The sequence below is a fragment of the Octopus bimaculoides genome, chromosome 14, assembly GCF_001194135.2.
Source record: "Octopus bimaculoides isolate UCB-OBI-ISO-001 chromosome 14, ASM119413v2, whole genome shotgun sequence".
In the NCBI taxonomy this organism is placed as follows: domain Eukaryota; kingdom Metazoa; phylum Mollusca; class Cephalopoda; order Octopoda; family Octopodidae; genus Octopus; species Octopus bimaculoides.
In genome coordinates, this window is record NC_068994.1 from 43836951 (window position 1) to 43852063 (window position 15113).

The 15113-nt window shown below is 34.3% G+C and overlaps 1 protein-coding gene across 4 annotated transcripts in view; it reads right to left on the reverse strand.

Moving 5' to 3' along the window:
- Positions 1-15113, reverse strand: part of LOC106878226 (protocadherin gamma-A4) — a 125533-nt gene that overhangs the window by 40322 nt on the left and 70098 nt on the right. Inside the window, exon 4 of one of the 4 annotated variants that reach the window (XM_052973120.1) lies at positions 11855-12822. The exons of the other annotated variants lie outside the window; for them this stretch is intronic. Within the exon in view, the coding sequence (XP_052829080.1) occupies positions 12811-12822 (12 nt within the window). The 3' untranslated portion in view covers positions 11855-12810. Of the gene's footprint in view, positions 1-11854; positions 12823-15113 lie in introns of those variants that run through there. 4 annotated transcript variants of the gene reach the window in all.

A 15113-nucleotide genomic window follows, 5' to 3' on the forward strand; every position in this document is an offset into this window, starting at 1 on the left:
TCTTAATGAATAAAAATTCTTCTGATAGAATAAATGGGTTAATAGAAACCAATGTAGCAAAGAACACAAAATAACTGTGGTTAGCTCCTGTTTTTAAGGCAGGAACTCCTTGAAATTTTGGGTATTTGAGTATATTTAAGAATTTAAGGATTGGAGAAAATGCATGTTATAATTGCATACTTTATTCCTACATATGTTTCAAAGGATTACAACCTGTGTGATCCATAGGGATCTTTGATATTAAAATTGTAACCTTCTCATCAGGGAAAGCATGAGAATCATCTTAAACGTAAGACAATATGACCGATTATGTTTTCATAATCGGTCATAATGTCTTACGTTTAAGATGATTCTCATGCTTTCCCTGATGAGAAGGTTACAATTTTAATATCAAAGATCCCTATGGATCACACAGGTTGTAATCCTTTGAAACATATGTAGGAATAAAGTATGCAATTATAACATGCGTTTTCTCCAATCCTTAAATTCTTAAATATATATATATATATATAAATATAATGGGCTTCCACACAATTTCTGTCAATCACCAAATTCACTCAAAAGCCATTGTATTGGCCTGAGCTTATGATAAATGACACTTGTCCAAAGTGCCACACAGCAGGACTGAACCCAAAATTACATGGCTGCAAGACAAGCTTCTTAACCATATAACCATACCAGCATCTACCATATAGCCATGCTTTGCTCCATTACCATTTATATTTGTTTTGTTATTTTACTAACGTTTTACCTCTAATTTAAATTTTTTCTTTAAGTTAGCAATTCTCAATCTAGAATGTTATCAAATAAAGATATTCATCTTGCTCTATCATTCCATTTGGCCATCTCCTTCAAACGGTTTAAAAATTTACAAGTAAAATCAACTGACACCTTATGTGACCAGTCCCTTAATCATAACTTCTGGAATTCCCTAATTCCCATTAACTAACTCTCAAAATATTTTTCTATATATCCTCTTTGAAACCTTGCTTCAATAATCATACTCATACATTTAGAAACCTCCTTAAACGAAGTAATGAAACCTCATTGTCTTGCTTCATCTGGGAACTGAAAAATGAAATTCAACTAATAACTTAAAACTGAAGCATTTTGTCAATATTTTATTGGATTTATTTTTTAACCAAGATATCAAGCATATGATTAATTTCTCAAGTTGAGAATTTTAAATATTTTTTCGTTTATATTGTTTACCTGATTTTTAACTTAATCCAACACTTTTTTGTTTTTAGAGCTAATCTTAAAAGCTTGTTCTTAGTTAATATGTTACCTTACACATTTTTGTTTATAAAAATTGAATATCAGACTCTAGTTTGGTATCTGCAGATATCATTAGCATTTTATTTCTATCTGTATATATAGTTATATATGTAGATTTAGCTACATAAGCATACATGTATGGAAAAAAATAATAAGTAGACAACAGATGTGGTGTTCAAAGCTTTATTGGACACACACAGGTTTCATCAAAATGCCAACATAATTACACAACAGCAGTAGAAATATTATGCAATGATACTTTTCACCTCATCAATGTTTTGCTATAAATGCAACAATCGGTGTTGAAATTCAAAATATATACATTACTCCCCATTATGCAAATAACAAACCACCTCTTATGTCACGTATTATTATAATTATATTTTTATAACTATATCTGTAAAAGAGTGAAAATATTTATGAAAATGAAAGCTACCGGACATGAATGGTGCCTATGCTAGAAGTAGATGTCAAATACCTACAATCCACTCTAAAAGTTGTTCTCTAAAATCAACCACAGGTACAAACGCAAGGGAATAAGCAAGGAAATATAAAGTTATGGATAATTCTATACCTCGAGATTTCATGCACTGCAATCTTCAGTAGGAATATATTTCTTGGTCATAGGCACAGGCGCCTGTCATGTCTGGTAGCCCTTATTGTAATTATATTTTTATAATTATATACATAAATTTAATTTAGATTTAAATGTTTCCATTAATGTAGACACTATCATCATCAACTATGTAATATAGTTGCTCACTTTTCACTACTGACTTACGTTTTCAATTAATCTTTTTATATGGCAACCCACACTAATGGCTTTTAATAAACCTTCTCTTTCTACATATTGAATTTAATTTATTCAGTCTAAGTTATTTGTGTATTGTTCATATATGGACCATAACTGTCTTCTATAAATCTTTTACTGCATCTCATTTACTTTTTATCTCTCCTTCCCTCCCATATGCATTATATTTATTGAAATTTTTTGCTTTCATCTCAATGTCTGATAACATCCCAGTTGGACCAAAACAGTCAAAACAGTTTGCAATGTAAAGCTTTCATTTTCATAAATATTTCCACTCTTCACAACTGCTTTGAGCATTTAATTATGATAGTGACTTAATTAGTTTTTTTCAACTAACAATCTTCGAAACATTACATACATACATGCATACATGCACACATAAATACGTGCATGCATGCATTGTTGGCACTCCGTCACTTACGACGTCGAGGGTTCCAGTTGATCCGATGAATGGAACAGCCTGCTCGTGAAATTAACGTGCAAGTGGCTGAGCACTCCACAGACACGTGTACCCTTAACGTAGTTCTCGGGGATATTCAGCGTGACACAGTGTGACAAGGCTGACCCTTTGAATTACAGGCACAACAGAAACAGGAAGTAAGAGTGAGAGAAAGTTGTGGTGAAAGAGAGTACAGCAGGGTTCACCACCATCCCCTGCCAAAGCTTCATGGAGCTCACAACACCCGGTCTGGGAATCGAAACCGCGATCCTATGACCGCGAGTCCACTGCCCTAACCACTGTGGAGGTGCAATGCATGCATACATACATACATACATACATACATACATACATACATACATACATACATACATACATGTATCTTCCAGATATTATCTTCCAATGAGGCATAGTGCAGTGGCCGAAACAGTCTAGAACACGATGACAAAAAAGAAAACACCTACAAAGTTGACCATATGGAGATCGATGGGTCAAAAGACTATTAGAGGAACTTACAAATTAAAACAGCCACCAAATTAAAACACAACTGGCCAGATATCATTGTGGAACCACAAAGAAAGATATGTTCTGTTGTGGAAATCAGCTGCCCTCTGGACAAGAATGTGGTTAGCATAATATAAGAGAAAAAGGTCATCTATTGATAAGGAGTCTGCAAATCCAGTACTCAAGATATACTTTCAGTTTCAAACCTATCATTATTGGAATAACAGGATACATACCAACCTGTCTGGAACAAAGTATGGCTGAACTTGGGATCTTGGGGAGAGAATACAAATCATTAATTCAAATGCTACAAATGATCGCAATATTTGGAACTATAAAAATCTACAAGGCTTTCTTAAGATTTTAAAGGATGATGAACAAAACAAGATACTTTCCTTCACAACCTTACTACCAAGGAGATGGCCAGTCAAAATTTACTCTAAAATTAAAAAGAGAGAGAGAACATACACACACACACACACACACACACATAAACATACACACACACACACACACACACACACGTATACACATGCATACATACATATGTACATACATACAACATGCATACATACATACATACAACATGCATACACACACACTTGCATACATACATATTTACATACATACAATCTGTCCATGATCTCATAATTATGTCTGAAGATGAATCTTTCTCCAGACATCTTTAAAATGTCAATTATTTGCCAAGAGCCTCAGTGGATGGATACTGAGAATTTTCTGTACAAAAACCATGAATGATTATGTTAATCCTCCGGAAATCATTTATCTTAAGTAGTTTAAATTACTGCTCATAATCAAGCCTTATCCATCAACGGGAGAAATTGCAAAATTTTACATTAGTAAATTAATCCTTTTATAGTATAAGCACTTATCTTAACCATATCCCATCTCTTCAGGTTCAATTTATGCATTGACACTATAGATAACTTTCTGTAAAGTGTTACACATGTATACATGCCTCCCTAAGACCAGAAATATCACAAAATCTTCAACTAGGCTATAAAACAAGATTATACCTTCCTTTTATCATGCAATTCTACTAACCTTACTATATTCCCTAAAAAGGTCTTGTCTTAGTACATCGGCTGTATGTTATCACCACTGGGAATAAAATGGCATCCATCAATTAATTATATTGGACTTCCAGCCAACAAATTCAAATCCAGGATTGATCAGCACACTTGTTCTCTTAGAAATACTGCAGTTGATCATTGAATCACCAAAACATTAACAATTTCTCAAGCAAGAGAGAAATATTAAACCGTGTCAAGCATTATATGCAAAATGAATATTTCAACATCTGTACAACAGAAATTATTATCATTATTTCGTATTAGTACCATCATGAATAGATTTAGTATTATTTTGTATGCAAGAGAATGAAAATATCAATTAGAAAAATTTAAACCAAGGATTAACAACCTTTGCCTTCATCTTCAGAATTTTTATTATGTTTTCTTCTTTTTTTCCTTTCAATATTTCTTAAACATTTTTGATTGATTGACTGATTGAGGTTTATATTCCTTTATACAATTTGATTATATTATTGACACTCATAAAGGCAGCAAGCTGACAGAGATATTCACACATTTGACAAAAGGCTTAGTGGTATTTCTTCTGGTTCTATACATTCTGAGCTCAAATTCTGCCAAGATTTAAGTTGTCATTTATCATTTTAGTGTCAATAAAATAAGTATCAGTTGAGCACTGGGGACAATATAATTGACATCACCCTCCCCTAAAATAGCTGGTTATGTGCCAAAATTTGTTACCATCATTGAGAATTTTACACATCTGTATATGTAGGAATGAATGTGCGTATGTATGTACATAAGCATGTATGTGTATAGATACGTACATACATACATACATACATACATGTGTGTGTGTGTGTGTGTATCCATATTCATTATGTCGTTTTTTCACTTACTTTCTTAGGCAGCCTTCCCACTGTTTTCAGCTGTCATCACCTCTGCTAATTACTTAATTACTGCATGCCTCAGTAATCATTCATGATTTACTAAACAATACATTCTTGAAGGTCAATCTCTTCTTGACCTAAATGTATTTTTGCCAAAAGTTTTATATGTAACCTCTACTGGCTTCAAATATTTATCAAGAAAAGCAACTTCTCATTTATTAACAAGCATTCACACTAACAATCATTAAATATACAATATCCATAAAACCCTTATTATCAACATTTGTATAAGTCCTGCAAATTATAATCACTGCAAAAAAAACCCATTAATTTAAGAAATTCCCAACATACAGTCCTTTCATGTGTTTTCCATTATTTCGTGTTCTTTGTTGTAGAAGACATTTAGAATTTAAATAGGTTATTATATATTTACGTTCTTTTATGAAATTTGCATTTTTTTTTTTTTTCATTTCCTATTTTTAATTTCTCTATTTGTTTCAATCATTAGCTGGAGTCTTAGTTTATAGCAGAGACTCCAGCTAAGAAGATCTGAAGAAGGAATTGTAATCCCGAAATATCATCGGACTATAGATAACCAAATTACAACAGGTGTACAGTCCATTTTTTGTTCTATAGTGCATTGTTGTACCATTCTAAACTTTTAATTCTTCACAAACAATACACAATGCTTCAAGAGAACTACAATACTCTCTTATATTTGTAAAGTTACTTCAAACACCACATAGCCAGTTGCCTGATGATCAGATATGTGAAACTCAAGAGTAATGACACATAAAATCATTCAGCACTGAACAAAACCTATTCCACTCAACTGTAAAAAGATTAAGTATATTTGTGTGTAATTATATACACTTGAGTTTCAAGATTATATTTGTTTACTCATTGTGTATCATGATATATTGATATTTTGTAATCATGATATTTTGTAAAATGTTCTATTTTTTACTTTAGTGTTTGTTTATAATCCTGGCACTTAGCAGACAAGCAATTATGTGTTTTAATGCTGAAATCATTATGGAATCTAGTATATACAGCTAATGAGAGATATTTACATATTTGTTTTGTCCATTCTCTATTCATTGTTGTTCATGCATTTTTTTTTTTTCACCCCACAATTATAATTTTGATGCATACAGTACATTTCTCAGCATAACACATTGGTCCTTTCACTGTGACTTATACCCTATCTTTTCTCTCTCTCTCTAACTTTTTCTCTCTTTCTCTCTACCTCACTATCTATCAGTTTCACCTCTGCCTCTTCCTCTTTTAGTAATACTTTGTTGCTGCCCCTACTTTTCCCATCATACTGTTCTGTGGGCCTTCCTTCTAACAAGGTTTACACCAACCAGATGCGCTGGTCTCTTTCACGTGATATTTTGACAAAAATCTTGATTTCTCTTTTCCTATGTGCTAGCATCATCTCTGTTTGTTTCATTCTTAAACCATAATGTAGCCATGAGTGGGCAAGGGTATGGAAGATGAGGAGTAAACTAGATATTGCAAACAAATTATTTCCTGGAGACATAACACTTTCAATGGAAACCATTAGATGCATCAACAGTAATAGGTTACATACATGATGTCAAACTAAATCTTCAGACTGCATGTGAAATAATACTTACAATACTTGTGACTTGTGGCTGTAGAAAGAGAGAAGCTTTAGTAAACTATGTCTTATAAAGATGTATTTATGCTCATCTGTGACACAAGGCAGATTAAATTCTTGGAAATTTTGTCATGGAAAACATATAGATATGAAAAGCATTATGGAAACATTTACAGATCTAAAGCTGAGAAAAAAAAATTGTTTTAGTTTGGAATAATGCATTTTCTTTTGTTTATATTCTCCATTTCATTAAGAGAAAATTTGTTATATCTGCTGGAATCTACAGCATCCTTTTGAGCTTTCTCTCAAACATCCAACTTCCATCCAATGTTTGTTTATGGCAAAAACAAGTCAAACCATTATCAATAATGTAGATACATGCTCGCTCTTCCTCTTTCTCTCCTCTCTCCCTCCCTCCCTCTATCTCTCTTTTTCTCTCCTCCCTTTCACTCCCTCTTCCCCTCCCATCCTCTGTCTCTCTCCATTTCCCCTCCCCCCCTCTCTCTCTCTCCTTCCCTTCTCCCCTAGTTATATTAATGTAAAGATTTGAAACTTTGATGCTGTGTTTAACTACTCCCTAACACATTGTAATAAACACTTTTTCTTAAACTTGTAGTTCTTCAGCTTTGTAAAAATTTCAAACAGTTAATTAAGGCCTATGAAACTAGGAATATTTCAGGAGTTTATAGAAGAGTCATCAAGAACATTACAGAGGTGGTTGAGAAATCATCAAGATGTCTCTGGTTGAAAAGTGGTAATCAATGGATTCAGTAGAATGCCCCTTGGACACAGATCTAGGTTTGATCAATTTGGTTGGGTTGCCTGGATGATGAACAGTGCACCCCCAGATTACAACACTGACGATGTGTCCAGATGTTGCGTTTGTAGATGTATGTTGAACTAAGGGCACTGAAATTCAGCTTCCCTAGAATAATACGAACAGTAGGTTTGATTCTGACCATCCAACATCATGTTGCATTCACTATTCCAGGCAATCAACTTCTTTCAGATAGTGAACTGTTTATTTTAGGCAGAAGACTAAACTTTACCCCACTCAACAGCAAACTAAAAGAGTTTGGTCACTGTACTGGAGAACATTTTCTTCATCAAACATAGCTGAGGGCATTTACAGTGATATATAAAAGAGATTTTGGCTTATTGAAGTTTTCACAGAACTTAAACAAATCTCTGCATGAACACCAGATTTTAGTAAGTTCTAATCCATTGATCTGGTTTTGAAAAATTGTTGCTATGATTTGTATACATTTTACTCTCTTACTTGTTTCATCTCAAGAGTCATGGCCATTCTGGGGCACTGCCAATGAACTCAAGTAGGAAATACACAAGAATGACCTTTCCATGGCAATCTCGTCTGATTGGCAAAACCCTACATGTATGCATTTAATTTTAAAAAGTGTTTCAAATTACTAAATACTGGTTTCACATTTTGGCACAAGGCCAGCAACTTTGGAGAAGTGAGTAAGTCGATTACATCAACCCCAGTGAACAACTTGTACACATTTTATTGACTCTGAAAGGATGAAAGATGAAGTCGACCTCAGCAGAATTTGAACTCACAACATAAAGACAGATGAAATGCCACTAAGCATTTTGCCTGGCATGCTAATATTCCTGCCAGCTCACTGCCTTTCTCAAATTACTAAATTATTACTGTTAATGAACACCATACACATCGTTACCTCTGAGGCAGGTGTAATATCTCAATCAAAGCAGTAAGCAAGAAAGGAGCTGGAACCACATAACAATCAAACAAATCGACAACAATGGAGCTGTAGTTACTTGTCAAAGAGGTTATCCTGTACTTTAAAGGCCCCAATCTATCCCCCTGTTCTCCCAGCTAATAACAATCATCACCACATATCATACTTTCATGCTCTATTTTCTTCCTAAGCAACAAAAATTCAGCCATCTTAGTGTATCCTGTCTTCTTTGCCTTTAATTATTCTATTGAACACTTTCTTCTCTAGCAACCTTGCTAAATTCATGTTATCCTACCCTCACACATTAAGGATGCTGACCACATCCTTAACCTCCTCATCTGTCTTACCTTCTCATGTGGATCCTATCAACTCTTATTCCCAATGTGAACTCTCTGTACACTGTCTTCCCCATAATGATGGATTCTTAATCCTTAAATGTTTCTTATTCACAATCTTTCCTTAAACCCCTTACCACCACTTTCCTTCCTTGGGCTGGATCTATCCATACCTTCAACTATTCTCCTTCTCCAGTGACTTCTATCAACACACTATCAAGGCAACTATGGGTCCTAAGATGGCCATGATAATACCAACTTCTTTGTGGGCCATAACGAGGACCAAATCTTTGTCCAGTCATTGGTTTTACTCTGATTTCTACAGTCATTAACATTGATGGCTCTATCAGTGGTACTACACTCTCTAGAGATGATCATGTTGTTGCCCTTTGTTTCATTAATAGTTTTTAACCATCTCTAGAGTCTACCTTTGCCATTTCCAATCCTTCAGTCACCTCCCTTGATATTGTTGTCATTATTGGTTATCTCTCACATGTCCAACTACTGACTCAACAGTCATATATTGATTTTTTCCTCATTTCACTCTACTTATACAAGAACTATCATCCCATTCTTAGAATCAATCGAATATACATTAATGACTTGAATTTTTATTTTTTATTTTTTTTTTTTCCAAATCCTATGAGGTGTGCCATTTCTATATTTAAGAGATGAGGAATTATGTACATTATTTGCATTTGACGGATATTTGTCCTCATCTTATTTTTTGGCTGATATACCCTCCAGCCTTCATCAGGTGTCATGGGGAAATTTCGAACCTGGGTTCTCATTCCTAAGGAATTTTTCTATATAATAATAATAATAATAATTATAATAATATATACAAATATATATAACATACAGAAAATTGCACTACTGGGCACTGCACACATTCTATGCAAAACACTTTCAATACAGTAACCATAAGAGCATCACAGCAAACCACAGCACATACCCAAGGCACACAGAGCTGCGCTCGGTAGTGAAGTGAAAGCACGTTATAAAAATAAAACTACTGAACAATAATAATAATAATTTCGAAAAATTCCTTCGGAATGAGAACCCAGGTTTGAAATTTCCCCAAGACACATGATGAAGGCTGGAGGGTATATCAGCTGAAACGTTGTGTTAACAACAAACAAGATGAGGACAAATATCCATCGAATGTAAATAATGTAAATAATGTAAATAATGTGTACCATTTCTTCCTCTCAGAGAAGTTACCCTGCATCGTTAATTCACTCCACATTCTAGCAAATCCAGGCCATCAGCAGAACTTTAATACGTTTAACCATGATAGAAACACTCAAAGACAGAATTTCCTCCTCTTTGACTTATTATCCTTTTGAAATTTTGAACCAATATGCTGTACTGCTTGGCATTTGTACTGGAAGCTCCAATACGAACATTTCAGTGTGTTTGGGCGTCAGCCTGAGGACGTATACTGAGTGATAAAAATCAAGCATCCAGTCAACATCATGGTTGTTGTTGTTGTTATTGTTGTTATCGTTGTTTTTGTTGTTGTTTAACCAGTCCTGGAGCAAACCTGACTGAGCAGACTATAAAGGCATCACTTTCGTAATTTAAACTTTGTTTTGTTATATAGCCTCCAGCTCAAACGTTTGATTGGGCAACCCTTTGGTAAAAGATTTTCCAAACATGACCATTCCCTCTTTTGAAGAGCATCTAGAGCTACAGTGTTCAATGTGTTTCTTCCCTGTTTTCATTTTTCAAGATGGAATTGTGTTATTTAAGGGAGGTTTCGCTATTAATTCTAGCAACCATGTTGTGACCGTGTGTTCCATTTAAGAGTGTTCGGTCTCTATAGGAGACAGAAGGTGCGATTTGAAGGCGATTTTGCTGCTATTTCTAGCAGGTCAAACGACCACGTCGAGGTTACTTCGTTATGTGATGTGGTAGGGACGGCTGATTCAGTGATACATAATTGACATGATCGTATGAACAAACGAAAGACTTTTTATGTGGTAGCCAGAAATAGTAGCCAAATCTCTCTTAAATAACACAATTACCATTTTTTTTTTTATAAAAAAAAAGAAGAGAAACACGTTGAACAATGTGGCCCTAGATCCTCTATAAAAGTCGGGATGGTCACGGTCGGAATATCGTTCACCAGAGGGCTGCTCAATCAAAAGTTGACCTGGAGAGTAAACAACAAGAAAAGGTTCAAATTCCCAAAGTGAGGCAACATGAGATTTAATGCCAAATACAGCGATAATAAAACACGCTTTTTGTCCCCTGTGTTCAATATCAGAACATTTACTTTGATTTGACGTAAGTTCAAAATTCAACACAGTCGTTATTAATTCTTTTGGTACAATTTAGCGGTCACTGAACACAACCAACAGATTTCCCGCAAAGAATTTAACAAAAATAAGGAATACATAGTTGTCTCCCTCAGATCATGAATAAATGAATAAATGACAACAACGTTTATATATTGGAACTTAATTAAAAAAGAAAAACACAGACCAAAACAATTTTAAATTCCAGAGTTTGAATTATAACAACTGTAATATAAATAGCGCTGATATAAAACAAATATTGGAGGGTTGTAAGTAGATATTGGTCGAATATATTCAATAAAATTCTGAATAATTACAGTCAAATGACTGAAATGTGTATATATATATATATATATATATATATATATATATATATATATATATACAAAAGGTGTTGGTATCTAGAAGACCCAAAGAGTGGCAGGCTTCCTAGCTTCCTACACCTTGATCCTAGGAACTTATCTTTATATATTACTATATATATATATATATATGAGTGTGTATTATTTGCATGTATTATTTGTGCATATATTAGATATATGTAACTTGAATATATGTTTATATCCTAATATGCACATACACACACAAACACACAGGCACACACAGTCTTGCACACGTGCATGTGCACATATGTGCACACACACACACCTATTGTGATGGAGACAAATGAAACCTCTTATGTAGTTATTCCCTATGTGTATGTCATGCTGTGTGGGTGCTTTGTTAGGGGTTATCCAGGTACAGCTCAAATTTTTAAAAAGTTTAAGGTTTTAAAAATTTGCATTTACACTTGAGCATCTTGAAAAAAACATGATGTTGTTCATGATTTTATTATACATGTGTATGGTTAATAAAACAAAATAAGCTATGTTTCTGTGTATATGTATGTATGCATGTATGTATTTGTGCATACATATATATATATATATGTATTTATGTATGCATGTACAAGGATGTGTGTGTGAGCATATAAGTGTGGGTTTATCTAACTATCTATCTATCTAACTCTATAAATATATGTATCTATGTATGCATGTATGCATGCTGTATGTATGTTGTAAACATGGATGTATGTATCTGTGCATGTATGTATGTATATATGTATGTGTGCATGTATACATACATGTATGGATGCATGCATGTATGTATGAATGAATATATGTATGCATGTATGTATGCATGCAAACATGTGTGTAAGTGTGTGTATGTATGTATGTATGTATGTATGAATGAGTGTGTAAGTGTGAGTATGGGTGAGTGCGTAGGTGTGTGCATGTATGTGTGTGTGTGCTTCTAAAGTCTAAACTTCAAATATATATATATATATATTTTTTTTTTACCATTCCACATGAAATATTTGTTTTCTCTTTCTTTTTTTTTTCCTTTGAACTCCAGTGCACTGTGAAGTCAAAAACACTGAGAACACTGCTATGATATTTTTAAAAAAGTAAAAGACACGTTAGATAATGTAGTCACACACAGACACTACATCCGATCCGGCAGCAAAAGCAAAAGCAAAAAAAAAGAAACCAAAAAAAAATGAAAAAAAAAAGAAAAGAATGGACAATAAAACAGAAAACAAATTGTAGTGGTCAGGGCTTGATTGCTTTTGATCATAGATTACATCGACCAGAACTGCCCCAGGGGTTAAACAACAATAATATATATGAAAGCTAACTAAAACTGGAAGCCCTGTGTGAGGGCACCATTGGTCAGCTAGTAAACAGGGTTTGATCCTTGCACTGCAAACTCACTTTTGATTTTGCTTCAAGTGTCATTATGTTTTTATATCTAGATTCAAGTTTTATGAATTTAAATATAAATACTACATAATAAGCTTTCTTTATCATTTAGGTTTCGTCCTGAAAAAATAAAAAAATCAGTTATGCAAAGTTTATCAATTCATTCTTTTTTTTTTTTTGGTAACTGATGAAGTCATTGACCAGACAGACACAAACACACACACACATGCACACTGATGCATGCATACATACATATTTACATACGCTTATGCATTAACATGTCCATTTGTCCGGTTATCTGTCAATATGTCCATCCGTCCGTCCGTCCATCCATCCATCCATCTATCTATATATATAAACATAATTTAGGGACCAGCAAAAGTTGCATCCATACATATATACATACATACTTACGTGCGCACATACGTACTTACATGCATACATACATACATACATACATACATACATGTGTACATGTGTACATACATTGATACACACATATGCATACAAAGAAAAGCATAATTTAAAAGGAAACAAAACACATAGAGGCAAATACAACTGACTCCAAAGAACACGATGAGATAATCTCAAAGAATCGACAAAAAAATTTCTTGAATAATATGCCATGAAGAAAGAGATGTTTATTTTTTAACTTTTTTATTTATTCATTTATTCTTTAAAATTCTTTTTTTTTTTTGTTTCAGTCATTTGACTGTGGCCATGCTGAAGCACCGCCTTTAGTCAAACAAATCGACCCCAGGACTTATTCTTTTGTAAGCCTAGTACTTATTCTATCGGTCTCTTTGGCCAAACCGCTAAGTTACAGGGACATAACCACACCAACAGTGGTTGTTAAGCAATGGTGGGGGACGAACACAGACACACAAACACACACACATGCACACACACACACACACACACACACACACACACACACACACATGCACACACACACACACACACACACACACACATATGACAAGCTTCTTTCAGTTTCCGTCAACCAAATCCACTCACAAGGTTTTGATCAGGCCAAGGCTTTGATTGGGCCAAAGCTATAGTAGAAGACACTTGCCCAAGGTACCACACAGCCATTTATTTACTGAGGACAAGACAGCTTTGAACATATGTTTAGCTCTCAATGGGCGCCATTATCAACTCACCATTGTTTTAACTTCCCAACCACCAAACATAGAACTTAGTGTGGAGACCGTTTATAGCCTAGGGCTAAGAATCATTAGCACACTGGACACAAAATATGTAGTGGCATGTTATCTGTCTTCAGATTCTGAGTTCAAATTCCACCAAGGTCAACTTTACCATTCATTCTTTCAGGGTCTATAAAATGAAGTATCAGTCAAGCACTAGGGTTGATGTAATTGACCCCTACTATCCTCCTAAAAGTCCTCACCTTGTGGCAGAATCAGGAACCACTGTTCTCTCAGTGTTTCAGTTGATAATATAGAAAGAATTCTTTGAGCTAGTCTTCATCTTGAAGACAAAAAAAAGCTAGAAATAGACTCTAATACAAGGAAATAGGAAAGGTTAATTCATTATTCATATTTAATTAATTCTATTAACAACCTCAGTGTCCTAGGTATTTAGATTCTCACTCAAGAGAGCCACAAAATCGTTTAATAGCGTATTAGTGCAATATCAGATAACGATTGTGAATGGTGGAATATTTAGACCATTATCAACTGATATTAGGAATTAGATGGGACAATGGAGAAAAGAAGCCAATGATGAAAGTAATGAAGATGGTGGTAGCGGTGGTGGTGGTGGTGGTAGTGGTGGGTTAATGATGACAATGATGACAACGATTGTGTGCTTATACCACACAGAAGAGAATAACGAATATCATCAACATCATTATCAGTGGCAGTAGTAGTAGTAGTAGTAGTAGCATCATGAACACTGTACTCTTTCTCTCTTTCTCTCTCTCTCTCTCTCGCTCTCTCTTTCTCTCTCTCTCTCGCTCTCTCTCTCTCTTTCTCTCTCTCTCTTTCTCTCTCTCTCTCGATCTCTCTCTTTCTTTCTCTCTCTCTCTCGATCTCTCTCTTTCTCTCTCTCTCACTCTCTCTCTCTCTTTCTCTCTCTCTCTTGTTCTCTCTCTCTAAATATGTGTGTGCATGTGCGTATGTGTGTGTATGGGCAAGTGTGTATGTGTATATATATATATATATATATATATATAAATATGTGTGTGTGTGTATATATATATATATATGTATGTATGTGTGTGTACATTGTACATCTACCTATATCTATGTGTCTGTATACACTACACATATCTATCTATATGCATACACATACACATCTATATCATCTATATCTATATGTCTGTCTGCATGTGTGTGTGTGTGTGTGTGTATACACATCTCTCTATATCTATATATGTGAGTATTTAT